The sequence below is a fragment of the Sander lucioperca genome, chromosome 17 (genome assembly GCF_008315115.2).
Source record: "Sander lucioperca isolate FBNREF2018 chromosome 17, SLUC_FBN_1.2, whole genome shotgun sequence".
Taxonomy (NCBI): Eukaryota; Metazoa; Chordata; class Actinopteri; order Perciformes; family Percidae; genus Sander; species Sander lucioperca.
The window spans coordinates 12,520,059-12,535,177 of record NC_050189.1 but is presented as its reverse complement, the minus strand read 5'-3'; the positions used below and the strand labels follow the sequence as shown (position 1 = coordinate 12,535,177).

Sequence of the window (15,119 nt, the reverse complement as noted above, 5' to 3'; positions counted from 1 at the left end):
GATGATAAGTCACAATCACAGGAAGGCCAAGTACCTCAATGTAGTTCTTGCTTTAACAATGACCTCTACATTTTTTTTAGTAACTAACAAACTATTCATGTCCTTCATTGCTTCTTTCCCCTGACTGTGCCATCGCAGACTTGAGTTACAGGGTTTGTCTCTGTGTGCACACAGGAAAGAAAGGGAAAGACATTTCAGTTAAAAGTTATAGTTCATGAAAAAATGCAGGGTTGCAAATGTGAAATAAATGGATTAACGACTTACTGATGTTTTCCATTTCCACCAAGCAAAGGCAACTGCCAGACTACACAAAATGAAAATAATCAAAGCAATAATACCAATGTTGACACGAACAGATGAACTTGGTGGCACCGTGAAGAAATCAGCTGAAATGATAAAACACAGAACCAATCGTCACTTATGTCAAACTGCACATTAGTTCTTTCAAACTATTAAAGTGAGCATTTCATTAAATAAAAAAAGAAAAAGAGGAGGATAAATCTCAGTGACTTTGGTGACCCTTTGACATTTTCTCTTTAGTCACCATCTGGTGTTATATCTCATAACCTAATAGGCAGACTGCCATGAAATGTATTGAGCATGTTTATGCCCCAATTAGGACGAACCAGTCCCCTAAGGTACAGGGCAGAGCTTTGCACCAACTTCGGCCTGTTAGAATTCAAGTCCTTTTTTATTATCGGAATATGCTCGAGAAAGCCTGATTAATTTTCTTGTAAATGGCTGCCAGTGAGCAACTTACATTGTAATGAATGAGCCACCCTCTTTGAGCACAGTAATTTCTCTTAATACTTTCCTCTAGCACCAACCTAAGGACAAACTTTACATTTACAGACCCACGACTCGTAAAGATGTAAGTATAGCTAAATGTTTGTTTTTTTTCTGTAAGGGGGGTTGGTAGTGGGGGCTTCAGCCCTTTCATATTTGAACCTGCAATGTGAATATGTGTTTCTCTGGTCTGGTTGATGTTCTTCTGCTGGACTCTACAGGTGAAGCTGTTGCTGTGTCTCTTCTCCACAGTCACTCTGCTGCTGACAGTATAGAGATCATCAGGACCTCTGACTGTCTCTGTAGGTCCAGCAGAGAGGAGGTTTCCCTCACCGTCCAGCCACAGCACCTCAGGCTCTGGATACCAGCCTTCAGACTCACACTGTAGAACAACTCCACTGGAGGATATGTTAATACTCACTATGAAAGGTGAGTTAACAGCACCTTAAAAATAAAGAGAGGAAAAAAATCAAATGGAACAAGCATACGTACATACAGAATTATTGACTACCTTTATATGCACACAAATATACCACTATTATCACAGCATATTATGTTTGGATATGTCGTATTAAGCCTTTTTCTGAATTTAACATTTTCCGATTAAGACGTGGGCTATGCTGGTATTATTCGAGTTTCAAGTTATCAAGGATTTTTTTGACATGCATACAGTGCATTTAGAATATGCGTCTCAATCAGGGTTTTTACTGCAGTTTGCTACAGTTTGTAACAGTTTGTGGCCCCTTGCCTGTTTACAGCTTATGGTCAGCTCTGTGCATTTATATGGTTGTTGTACACAAACCAACCAGCCAACACTCTGCAAGGCTACGGTACAGATGCATGGCTAAAAGAAAAAAAGGTGAAACACAGTTACATTTAAACATTATGAAAGACTTGGATATCAACAGGTTTTTGAATAGGCTCAAATGACACAACGCCGACCTTTTCAAGAAGCTGGTTGAAGGAATCAAGAGAGGCTGTGTTTGCACGTCCACCACCAGTGGAAAAACCTTGTTTTTACGGCTGCATGTAAAAAGGAATATTATTTGAATATTAATTTTCATTAGCCATCTAATATGCCATGGAATATTGTCTTTTTTGGAATAAGGGCAGAAAAACGTAATGTAATGTAAACATGTGCATGTAAACATAGTCATTGATGCACATTCAAACATATGCTTATTGAACTCAAAACAGACAGCTGCATTTGCAAATGCTTTTACATCAGAAATAATTTTCCTGTTATCTGATTCATGCTGTGTTACAGCACTTTTTTTTGTCTCCCTCACTTTACAGGCTCAGATTCAATTTAAGGTAGTATTCCACCTGTATATAAAGACTCATTTCATTGAGACACTTAAATATATCTTACTAGTACTGCAAGAATTAAAGCAAAAACAGATACCTTTGATAATTTGATGGATGAATATAAAACATGTTCCTACCAACAACAAGCTGAATTAACGCGTCACCATGTCCTGGAATGAAGCATTTATATGTTCCCCCATCAGAAAATTTCACTTTGGAGAGATTCAGGGAAACGTCTCCGAGCTTCTGTTCGTCAGGGAACACTTTAGTTCTTCTTTTGTATGACGGATGTGTTTTACTTTCCAGTTCCACGCCGTCACGCCACACGTAAACAAATCTTGGGTTCAGGTCAGGTCTCGCCCACTCTACGGTCAAGCCTGAAGCTTTTGTGGCAGGTTCCAGCTGGCACGGTAAAATGACTTCATCACCAACTGTTGCCATTATTGGCTGAGACGGACCAACTACATGCACCAGACCTAAGGAAGATACCAATCTGTTTTAACTCAAGCAATGTGTTGTGTTTTTTGCAATTTCTGTGACTAAAATCCTTTCTGAGGAGCTCTAAAAGCTGAGTGGCCTTGGACGTTAGACTGCCGCTTAGTAACAGGTGGGTAGATGTGCCGTTAAAGATTACTGTTAAAATTTGCATGTGCCAGTTCATCAGTTAAAGTGTGTTCATACAAGTATCAGGTAGCTTGTGCTTTCTTTCCTCACAGAATTGTAAAATTACAGTATGTTTCAGCTCATGTTACATTTTAAACTGAAATTATTACATGTAGTTTTGCATTCATTTAGCTGTTACTAGTGTGTTTGTGTACATGTTACCTTCACAATAGGGTGCTGAGAGAAGGAGGACAAACACCACTAGTAAAAGAACTATGTGAAGATTTAAGACATGGTCCATCTTTCAGGTGAGACATCCTGGGCTTCTGAAAACTAAATCATTTTTAAAATGTATTTTTTAAAATAGGAATAAAAAAGTGTGAATCACAAAGTGATGAAATATTAAACGTCACTCAGCCTTACTTCACATTCAGAAAATAAGATAAAAGAATGTGTAATGTTCAGGTTTAACTTTCAATGCAATGTGCAGCTTTAGAGATCTGCAGTGTTTACAACTACAGTATTCCCTTTTGTGGAACAATGAAAACATTGTCGAGAACAAGTTAAAGAAACTTCATTTTGGAAAATAATGCAAAAATATATCCATCATTAAATGACTAATTACCAACTCTCTGCATGTCTCTTTCATGCGTAACAGTAGACTCAAACAGTAATAAGCAACAGCAGTTTACAGTTCAGTGACAAGCTTTTAAATAACCTGCAGAATATTGTAAGAATATATGTTTAGATCAGTTATAGAAAGATGCACATCTACTATAGCTGAGTTCTGGGTGCTATAAGTTAGTACAACATACCTGTTGTAGTTCAAAAAGAGTCCTTCAGCTTAGGTGTAGACAGCTTAGGTGTAGACTCCACCTAAGCTAGTGTATCACTAAATATTTCCATACAATCTTTCATGCTGTGCTGAATTTCAGACGAGCAAGAGGAAGTTGTCTGCATCCCTTTTTCTCCACCATTTTTAATTAAGGTAAAAGTTTTGAGGTGACTTTAATACTATTTGATACATTTTATTGGATTGTTTAAAAAACAAACTATTATAATTCATAAATAATTATAATAATTGCGAGGGAAGGTTAGATTAGCTCTAAATAAAATAAGGAACTCAGGACTTCAAACTGTGGAGATAAACAATTAAAACATTATTTACATAAGCCCATTCATTTGTCTATTCTGGTATAGTTAACTGTATTGTTATGTTGTACATTTTAAGGGGTTTCACAGTTTAAAAGTAGTTGGGATAAGGTTTTACATTTTCAGAGATTATTCCTTAAAATGTACACATTGGAACTGAAAGCATGAAGAAAAAAGACCCAAGCATCATGACAAAAACCTGCCTGTCTTAATGAGCTTGCACAGTCAGAAAGTTCACAATTGTTTTAATTTGAAAAGCTTCGATCATTGTCTGCCTTGTTTTAATTGTATTTGTTATAGTGCACAAATGCAGCATTTGTACAATATTGTTACATTATTAGTTGCAATTTGTTGATGTTGATGGTTTACAAAATGAATGCTGACAACATTAAGGTCCATATTACAGTGACATTTGTCACGCAGTGTGACCACAGTGAGCATATTAAAATCTGCAGCAGCTCTGTTCTTGTAAACAGAAAGAGCAGATGGAACAATGTGGTTTAGCTGTAACTGACTGTTGCCTCTTAAAATAGACATTGATGCTAACTGAAGATCTCAGATGATGGCAGCGACGATGATGATACATTTTCATAACAAGTCAAACATTGTCATTAATTAACAATCAAAACATGTACTCTCTTCACAAATATACTAAACATAACCAGTGTGATATCTAGAGTGTATGCAAAAGCTATAGCTGTTTTCCAATATATTTCTTTTAAGCACAAAAACATTTCATAGTCTTTTGTAATGAATGTACAAAACTCCCAAACTGACGCTCTTAAATGCACAACATTTTGAAATTGTTTGTTTACAGCAGGGGTTTTCAATGTATTTAAAGCCAAGGACCCCCTAACTGAAAGAGACATGGATCAGGGACCCCCTACTACATACAGTATCTCACAAAAGTGAGTACACCCCTCATATTTTAGTAAATATTTCATTATATCTTTTAATGGGACAACACTGAAGCAATTACACATTGCTACAATGTAAAGTACTAAGTGTGCAGCTTGTATAACAGTGTAAATGTGCTGTCCCCTCAAAATAACTCAACACACAGACATTAATGTCTAAACCGCTGGCAACAAAAGTGAGTACACCCCTATGTTAAATTCCCATAGAGGCAGGCAGATTTTTATTTTTAAAGGCCAGTTATTTCATGGATCCATGATGCTATGCATCATGATAAAGTTCCCTTGGCCTTTGGAATTAAAATAGCCCCACATCATCACATACCCTTCACCATACCTAGAGATTGGCATGGGGTACTTTCCATAAAATCATCTCTCAATACAAATCAAACCAGCTATTAGGCTAACCGACATAAAACCATGCCAATAAAATTAACAATAATTTGGAGGCCCCCTTACATTTACTCTGAGGACCCCCTAGGGGTCCCGGACCCCCTGTTGAAGATCCCTGGTTTAGAGTAACACCAAAGCTCCTCCCTTCTTCAGTCAGGTGTCTCTGCTGTCAGTAACCTGGAAAACAGCCAAGAACAGACATCCATTGTATCTGAGAGAATAAGGGTTTAAATTTACTTTCTTCTGATCACTGACCACTTTATTTATAAAATATTGTCCATCTATTTACTTACCCACACAACACACAAGGCTGCAAGTTCACTTAATACAAACACATGCATTGTCACGTAGTATTTTCATGTTGGTCTATGACTGTAAAGATTAGCCACCACCAGAGCTGCTACACAGTAAGCTGAGGGGCCCATCTACCTGTTTCTCTCTGTGGGTCTCTTGTGTGGTTTTACTTTATTTCACATTTTGAGATGTGTCAGAAGAAGTTCTAACTATCACTAAAGCCTAAAGCTCCTGAAACAGAAACGGTTTAGTATAGTTTGAAAATTAACAAACCAAACAATTTCAAACAAACTGGTCTATGTAGCTGTCTACTGCATAAATAATTTCTGATTCTGATATACTATACAAGTCATATTAGTAATTTACTGGCTCTCAGCGTTTTCGTTTTCACTGCTGCTCACTTTATATTGTATACGGTATATTTTTATTTCATCTTCTTACATGCGTTTTTTTAACGTGGCATTTATTCTGTGTTTCTCAGTGTCAGTTGATTACCTTTCTCCCTCCTGGGTTCTGACCACAGTATATGTTGCCACTGAAACAATAAAAATACAACACTACACTTAAGTAGCAGGAAGTTATACAGGCAAACATTTGTTTATAAAAACTAAAACCTTGCACATGATAAATTAATTTGCTTCCAAAGCAAATGAGCTCATTTACATACACTATAAATGTAGTCCTTTAAATAATAAATCAGTAAATGGATGCACATGATGCTAATTGCTAACACTGGTTTTGAACACAATGTTTTGTTTGTGGTTCTTGAGACCTTGGACTCTCTAACATATTTAACTGTTTTAACAGCTGGAGGAAGGAGGGATTGTGGTATCTATTTGAATAAAATAAAAACCACGAAAACAAAATGAGGAAGCAGTATAATGGCCATCGGCATTTATGCTGCATTTAAGTTACATGCAGAACACGACTGTATTTATTCATCTTCATTTTACAATGAAGACCCCAATTTTATCACACTTCGTCTTGTCTTTACTTCTATTTTTCGTACTTGTGGTAATTGTTTGACGTTCCCCACATCGCAGTACTCCCACCAATGGCAGCAGAGCAATGAAAACAGCGACACCGACGCAGAGCAGCAGCGAGAGCTGAGGGCCATGATGAGGGGAAGGTTCAGGGGAAGGTTCAGGGGTAAAATCAGGCTCTTCATCAGCTTCTGGAGAGATAATGGGATGTGCTGCATATGAGACATGATCCTAATGTTGTGAAATACATGCTTGTTGATATCAATATAATACTTAAAACATATTATATACAATTATTGTTACTTAAATTACCAATTTTCAAAAAAAAAAAAAAATAATAATTTTGTAACGTTTGTAACATGTCTTACCTCTGACAGCCAGCCAGCTCTCTGGTGATTCTCCAACTCCAGAGATTCTTCACTTGTAGAGTCCTTCAAAAGACTTGGAAACATTATGGATGGTCATGATTCCTGTAGAACTCTTCTCCATGAAGTGACCATCTTTAAAGAGTTGAGTGGTGAGATTGGTGGACGTTTGCTTCTGTCTGCAGCTCAGAGTCACAGCTTCCCCCTCCATCACAGGAAGGACAGGACTATCCAGGATCACAGAGCCAGCTAAACAACATATGTTTGAAAAATATGCTAAATACACAGTTTGAAAGCCTATGCTTGGCACAAAGATGGCCAGTAAGTAATATCTTATTGAGTATATTAGGTCAGCTGTGCCAATACATAACAAATAAATCAATTAATCAGACTAAAATGTTATGAATTTGTGTATTTAGTGTTTTATGAATCTGCATACCAGTGACTGTGATGTTGACAGTGTTGCTTTTCTTTAATCCCATTTCACACCAGTATTCTCCACTGTCCGATGCTGGATAGGCATAGTTGATTTGGCAGGGTTCTGTCGATGTCGACCAGGTAGAAGAACATGTTGTAATAACTCCTTTAATCTTCCTTATCACTCTCCATAGAGTCAGTCCCTCCAGTCCCTCACAGGTGACAACTATGGACTCAAAATCAAAGTGCTGCTGTCTGTTTGGAACAACCTGAGGAAAAGATGCATCTAAGACAGAGACACAAAGAATGAGATGATTAAAGCAAACATTTTTCAATGACATGTCTTTTATTCCGACAAAATCATTTGGATTTCAAAATAGTTTACATGTGTGCTATAAAAAACTATTATTATTATAAACTATTACTATATTTTTTTGACAAAAGTTGTAAATGTTGCTGAATTTACAAATTAATTGTAAATTTTAGAGCAACTATAAGAAAATGTTTGCAACACAGTCATTTTTTAAACGTGCACACAGTTCTTTCTAACAGAGTTGAATTTGAACAAGCATTAAATGATTAATTGTATGAAAAAAATATTTGGAAGTCCTCCTTAAATGAAACTTTTAACTTATGTTTAAGTGTAACATGAAATAGTAAATGTATGTTTCCTTTGCTTTATTAACTGTATTAATTTCATAAGGTAACATAAGAAACATTTAGAAAACTACAGCATAGAAGTTTAAAGTCTAAGATGTAACTTGTTAAGCGTTTTGAGCACATGACTGTCAAGTTTGGGATTAAATACTATATCAGAAGCCAAATATACATCACATAGTAGAGTTTGTCTTACTATTAAACTGCTACTTACCAGCTTTTTGAGAATAATTGAAGTCGATCAGCAGCAACAAAACCGTCATCACTGGAGAGACGAGAGCCGTTAATATTTGCCGTTGTTATTTGACAATGATTTTCTCAATATATTTCTGTGGGCATAACACAGTCTCAATACTTCCACAGTCTGATGCAGAGAGATCTAACCTCCATGTTGTCTTGCTGCTGAGTGTCTGAACATTGACTGAATTTAAAATATCATGCAAGTCAGACCCTCCTCTTCCTGCCTGTTTCTCTTCTGGTGAGGAAACAGCAGGTTTGAGGTTTCTGACAGACAGAGCTGCTGTCACTTTAAAACAAGAAAGAAAAGTACAACCTCAACAGGTGACGTCAGAGAACCTGATTTGGTTGAATGAAATCCAAATTTCTGCTATAGAAACTTTGAAAACGGGTCAAATTTGACTCAAGGACAACAAGAGGGTTAAATATTGATGGCCATGCTGTTATCATCTGGGTAACTATTTAGGCTTGATTAAATGCAGGTTTAGGAATCTCTTTGAGGAACAGCTAAGCTAAACAAGCTCACTTTTTTCTCTAACTGCTAGGTGAGTTTTGGGACATCATATACTGTATGGCCCGAATCTTTCTGCCTTTTGTAGTAAAAATACATTGAGCTTCTCTAATGTTTGCGGTTGATGACTGTTGATGAATGCACTGTACATACTGTACTGAACTCAGTCATCAGTCCCACTCTGCCCTCTGCAGTAAATCAGCCACCTATCACAACTTCATCACAAGGTTCTCTTTTAACCAATTTTCCCAGACCTTTTCTTTAGTGCTACAACTAAGTTGTTGATTTTCTTTTTTATGTGATTCTTGCTGGTAATCAGTTACTTTGCCACTGGTGACACATTTTAAATGAATTTGATATTTTAATATAAAGAGCTCATTAATACAGAGACTGAAAGAAAATGACATGCTGTGGAACAGTAGCATATTCTGTCAAATACATGTGCTGTCCCAAAGTATCAAGCCAGTGTGTCTTCAGATTAAAATCAAATCTCTCTAAAATGAAAATGAGGAAAAACTAGAGAAGGATGAGTAGCAAATGAACACCTGGTGGAGAAATAGAGATTACATTTACAAAATATTTAAGGCAAGAGAAAAAAATGGTGGTTTAAGAGGTATAATTTTTTTTTTTTACTTGATCTACTATTAAAAATGATGATGATGAATGATGTTTAAAGAGCTGCAAAACAAACAAACAGGCTGTCCAATTGTGTGCTTTTTGGTCACACATGGGTTGGTATATGTGGTACAATGGTACAATCTGTTTTTACTCAATTTTAGTTTTTTGTGTGTCAGATTTGTTGTATTGTGATAATGAAGTGTTGTATTTCCATATACAGATTTGCATCCTATATCGTTTTTGTTTTTTGTAACACAGTCAATGTAAAATCTACAGTGTAACATGTTTGCTAAAACTATTAAATGCATTTATTAACTTTGACTATGTCTGCATCACTTTTACATGTCCCCTGGAAATAGTTTACATTGTCATGTTTGCTACTTGCAGCACATTTCTGTATTTGTTTATTTTCTCTATTTGCAACGTTTTTTTCTAAATTTGCAGTGTGTTGAGCTCTCAGGCTCTCCACTGTAAGGTAGAAAATTCTTAAAAACAATATACAAATGTGAAGTCGTGGTGTCACAGAAAGACATGAATAGTTTGACCCATGACCATACATTTCACCTTGCCTTTGGAGATACACACAGTAGACACATAACCCTTTGCTTTGATGCAGACAAGGAATATAGGTTAAGGTTAAAATAGGTTTTTATCTTTTCTGTTTAAAAGGAATTCAAATCTAGATTTCATACTAAGAATGGGAAATTGAACAACTGACCTCTGACCTCTCCCTAGTGTGTGATAATTGAATGAATAATCACCATTAAGAAAGATAATATTATTTATTTCCTTCAGTACTGCTTCACACTGATTTGCGTCAAACTATGCTGAAATACTGCACTTGCAATTGCAACAGAGATTACAATCACAGTGTGTGGGACTTTACAATCCCACCATAACTTCCACTGAACCCCTGGAGGTTCCAGGTACCAATGTTGGTCAGCCAAGTAAGACGGAAGCTAAAGTCCCTGGGTAGGTCACCAGGTAGAGTGTGTGTCCCATGTACTAAGGCTGAGTCCTTTACACAGTTTTGATTCTTGTGATGTCTCCTCCCCCCCTCTCCCTCCCCCAACTAAGTAACTTTATTTGCTTGGTCATGATAGCATAGGGAATAGTGTTCTTTTATGTATAAGATAGAGCAGTTATTTTCAACCACTGTGCTGTGTGCCGTGGGAAATTATTATTAGAATTATTGTTATTTTTATTGAGTTACTGCAAATAATTTGCCATTGTTGCGCATCTGTGCTTGCAATGTGATGACTGACAGAGAAATTAAATACTGTTCTGTGTCAGTAGGTGGCAGTATAGCGCAATAATGATGTAAGCCTGCAACGACAGTTTTAAAAAGGAAAAATGTAGATTCTGATCTTATCAGGCTACAATGTGTCATTTTGTAACATTTTTGGTTGATGGTGTGCTGCGGGATTTTTTTTATGTAAAAAATGTGCCGTGGCTCAAAAAGGGTTGAAAAACACTGAGATAGAGGACCCACAGACAAAGGTATTTAGCAAGTATTTAAAAGAAAGCTGCAGAGTAAACTTGCAAATATGGATTAAAATCTTCTTTGGCATATAATGCTCACAGACTTTAATTCACCACCTGTCACAAAACCAACACACACACATACATAGCGGCACTGAATGGTGCTGAAACAGATTACCCTACTTAATGTGAAGTTGTATTTTTATTCATTTTCACTTTCATGTCAATATGCCAGAGTAAGCAAATGAGCAAATTTTTTAGATTCTGCTTCTCTGTGCCTCCCTCTAGCCACATCCCACTTTTCCAAACCTGTTCATGGCCATTTCTGACCCCGCCCACCTCCTCTCCTGTTCCCAATTTCCCTCATTAACCCTACAGCAGCCTGCCTTCCCCGACCACCTGCTTCCCATTTTCCCTAATTAGCCCAGTTGTATATATACCGGTTCACTTGGTTTAGCTCTGTTTGTCCAGGTTTCTAGTCTACCTTGTTTCATGCCTCTTTCAAGCCACATGTACCATCACCTGCATCTGTGCCTGTCTGCTTGCTGCATGCCTACCAATACCTGCCTGTAAGATGTCATCAACAATTCACTTAAAATCTTAACTTATCTGCATAATTTCCCTGTTGACTAATACACACCAGCAGTGACAGCCTATTTTTTATTTTTTTTTGGTTGGCCACTCTGCCTACTTAACTATTTCTTTATGTCTCTGTCATGGTCACTGTGCCATATCAGTCAATCTCAAATCAAATCAGGTTTTATTGTCACATGCACAATCGTACAACATTTAGTGAGATTCCCTTTTAGGGCCTGAACTGCTTGTATCTGATGTTGGCTGTTCAACTGTGCTAGTACTGGCTGAGGCTGGATGTGGATCATTTGAGTACATGCTTGTACAGGCTGATGTTTCAGCATCTCCTATATAGACGAACTTTAGCATAGCACCTGTAGATTATAGATGAAAATGCTATTTGTTTTATCAGCTGCATCAGGCCTATTCAAACTGGATTCCCCAGAGTTAGTTGCATAAGCATTAGTTGTAACCTTTACAGCGACTATATAATCATTGTAAAGTTTGAAAATGATGTCCGTCTATGAGGAGCACCAATCACCCACATATTGTCTGTGGAATGGTCCCCTCATAGGTTGCTCCTGGAAAGCAGTAGCATTTGACACAAGTTCACAAGCGACTTGGTTATCTTTTCCAATCTGCAGTTGTCCAATGCCATTGCTCCAGAATGCAACAAAATATTTATTCTAGGTTGTGTTTCTGGTTGGCCACCAGAAACACAATACCTAGATGGCTATTATGGCCGCTGGTTACTTCTTTACGTCTGTACAACTTGATTGCTGTGCCATGTCCTTCTCAAATCAAAACAATTTTGTCACATATTCATTCACAGTACATCATATAGTGACATTTTTGGGTGGCTTCCTTCAGAATGCAGCTTAATGATAGGATGAATTGGGTCTACAAAATAATTAAAGTGAAACAATGAATAATATAATCAAAATGAGTTTCAATAAGTTATGATTTCCATAAAAAATATTAACAGTACATAACCAGTGAGCGCCTACCTGTCGCTTTGTTTTCGATCAATCTATCTCTATATCATGGCCCGTGTGCCACAAATATCTTTCTCTCTCTCATGGCCCGTGTGCCACATCTTTCTGTCTCTACCATGGCCCGTGTACCACATCTATCTTTCTCTATCATGGCTCGTGTGCCACATCTATCTTCCTCTCTCTATCATGGCCCGTGTACCACATCTATCTTTCTCTATCATGGCTCGTGTGCCACATCTATCTTTCTCTCTCTATCATGGCCCGTGTACCACATCTGTCTTTCTCTCTCTATCATGGCCCGTGTGCCATGTCTCTATGTCTACAACATGGCCGCCGTGCCATGGTGTTTCATCTTAAATCTAGTTTTTCCTCGCATACACAGTACAAATGGTGAAATTCTTATCTGCTTTTCTCTAGATTGCAACCTAACAATAGATAAATTAAGTTCACAAACACTAAATTACAACAATGTAATCATAGTTAGATTAAACTGTTTATAACCATATACAATGGTATATGTATGATAGGGGGATTTAATTTTTCTTAAGTTATTAAGAGAGACTACGTTTCTGCCCAAATCTAAAGTCTAAGTGAACGATGTTCCGTAGCCATGCTAAAAAACTGGTTTTGACGGGGGTTTTAAGAGAGGAGTAAGATAAAAACAAACTAAGTTGTAGGCTGATATAGAAAAGAACACAGTCTTACACGTACGGCAGGGGGATTTAATTTTTCTTATGTTATTACGAGAGACTACGTTTCTGTACGAATCTAAGGACTTTACGTGTACAATGATGCGTAGCCATGCCAACATACTTGTTTTGCCGGGGTTTTAAGAGCGGAGTAAGATAAAACACAAACTAAGATGTAGGCCAGTCTGGAGCCGTGCCATTTGTGCGTTTTGCACTGCTTGATGATGCTTGACAACGCTGTTAGTACTGCCTATAGCGCTGATTGGCTATTCGTTAGTCCCATCGCGCTGTTACTTAAATCGATTGCATTTTTACCCAAGAGCGGAGTGGGAGGATCGACAAAGGTAAGGTGCAACTTTATTTTTTTATTCTACGTTGTCTTTCTGGTTGGCCGCCGTGCCTACCTATATCACTGTTATTTTAGCAGCTGGTTACTTTTAGCTGTCTGTACAACTCGACTGCTGTGCCATGCCCTTTTCAATTCAATACAGTTTTTTCACATACACATTCATTCATAGTAAAAGATTTAGTGACATTTTTGTGGCTTCCTGTATAATGCAACCTAAATGTAGTAAGATTAATTGTGCTTACCAAATAAAGTGAAACAATGAACAATATAATCAAATTGATTTTCAATGAGTAGTTATGATTTCCCGAAAAATATTAACAGTATATAACCATTGAGTTTAACAAATGTATCAATATAAACAGTACATGGTAGTCTATGTAGAATAGCTGACATTAGTATAAGAGTGACGTATGGCAGGTGAATTAATGATAAATGATATCTCTCTATCATGGCCGCCGAGCCCACACTATCTATGTAATAGGCTTGGATCAGAGCTGTGCAATAACTTTTCCTCTTCAGAAAGATCTACGAATGGTAAGTGCCATTTTCATTATATTTTAAACAAAGTTGTGTTTTTGGTTGGCCGCCGCGCCTACCTTTCGCTTTGTTTTCGATGAATCTATCTCTCTCTATCATGGCCCGTGTGCCACGTCTCTCTGTCTACAACATGGCCGCCGTGCCATGGTGTTTCATTTTCAATCTAGTTTTTCCTCGCATACACAGTACAAATGGTGAAATTCTTATCTGCTTTTCTCTAGATTGCAACCTAACAATAGATAAATTAAGTTCACAAACACTAAATTACAACAATGTAATCATAGTTAGATTAAACTGTTTATAACCATATACAATGGTATATGTATGATAGGGGGATTTAATTTTTCTTAAGTTATTAAGAGAGACTACGTTTCTGCCCAAATCTAAAGTCTAAGTGAACGATGTTCCGTAGCCATGCTAAAAAACTGGTTTTGACGGGGGTTTTAAGAGAGGAGTAAGATAAAAACAAACTAAGATTTAGGCTGATATAGAAAAGCACACAGTCTTACACGTACGGCAGGGGGATTTAATTTTTCTTATGTTATTACGAGAGACTACGTTTCTGTACGAATCTAACGACTTTACGTGTACAATGATGCGTAGCCATGCCAACATACTTGTTTTGCCGGGGTTTTAAGAGCGGAGTAAGATAAAACACAAACTAAGATGTAGGCCAGTCTGGAGCCGTGCCATTTGTGCGTTTTGCACCGCTTGATGATGCTTGACAACGCTGGTAGTACTGCCTATAGCGATGATTGGTTATTCATTAGTCCCATCGCGCTGTTACTTAAATCGATTGCATTTTTACCCAAGAGCGGAGTGGGAGGATCGACAAAGGTAAGGTGCAACTTTATTTTTTTATTCTACGTTGTGTTTCTGGTTGGCCGCCGTGCCTACCTATATCACTGTTATTTTGGCAGCTGGTTACTTTTAGCTGTCTGTACAACTCGACTGCTGTGCCATGCCCTTTTCAAGTCAATACAGTTTTTTCACATACACATTCATTCATAGTAAAAGATTTAGTGTAATTTTTGTGGCTTCCTGTATAATGCAACCTAAATGTAGTAAGATTAATTGGGTTTACCAAATAAAGTGAAACAATGAACAATATAATCAAATTGATTTTCAATGAGTAGTTATGATTTCCCGAAAAATATTAACAGTATATAACCATTGAGTTTAACAAATGTATCAATATAAACTGTACATGGTAGTCTATGTAGAATAGCTGACATTAGTATGAGAGTGAAGTATGG

General features: G+C 37.2%; 1 protein-coding gene, 1 long non-coding RNA gene and 1 pseudogene across 3 annotated transcripts; 1 reads left to right on the top strand and 2 right to left on the bottom strand.

The window, feature by feature from the left end:
- Positions 1-2: 2 nt before the first annotated feature.
- LOC116052096 (butyrophilin subfamily 1 member A1-like) lies at positions 3-3,584 on the bottom strand. Of its 2 annotated transcripts, XM_031302611.2 has the most exons (6): positions 3,513-3,584; positions 2,920-3,030; positions 2,232-2,570; positions 949-1,230; positions 265-386; positions 3-160 (listed from the first exon to the last, which is right to left on the bottom strand). In XM_031302611.2, exons 2-6 carry the CDS (start codon positions 2,996-2,998, stop codon positions 146-148), a joined length of 837 nt encoding a protein of 278 aa, XP_031158471.1. In that variant the 5' UTR covers positions 2,999-3,030; positions 3,513-3,584; the 3' UTR covers positions 3-145. The 2 variants fall into 2 exon arrangements, with proteins under 2 accessions (XP_031158471.1, XP_031158470.1); XM_031302610.2 differs by lacking the exons at positions 3-160; positions 265-386 and having other exon boundaries at positions 511-1,230.
- LOC116052104 lies at positions 2,564-6,724 on the top strand. The gene is made up of 3 exons (XR_004105492.2): positions 2,564-2,701; positions 2,931-3,005; positions 6,494-6,724. It is a non-coding gene; the product is annotated as an uncharacterized LOC116052104 (long non-coding RNA).
- A 27-nt stretch (positions 6,725-6,751) lies between these two features.
- On the bottom strand, positions 6,752-8,449 carry LOC116052136 (annotated as a pseudogene).
- Positions 8,450-15,119: the final 6,670 nt, after the last annotated feature.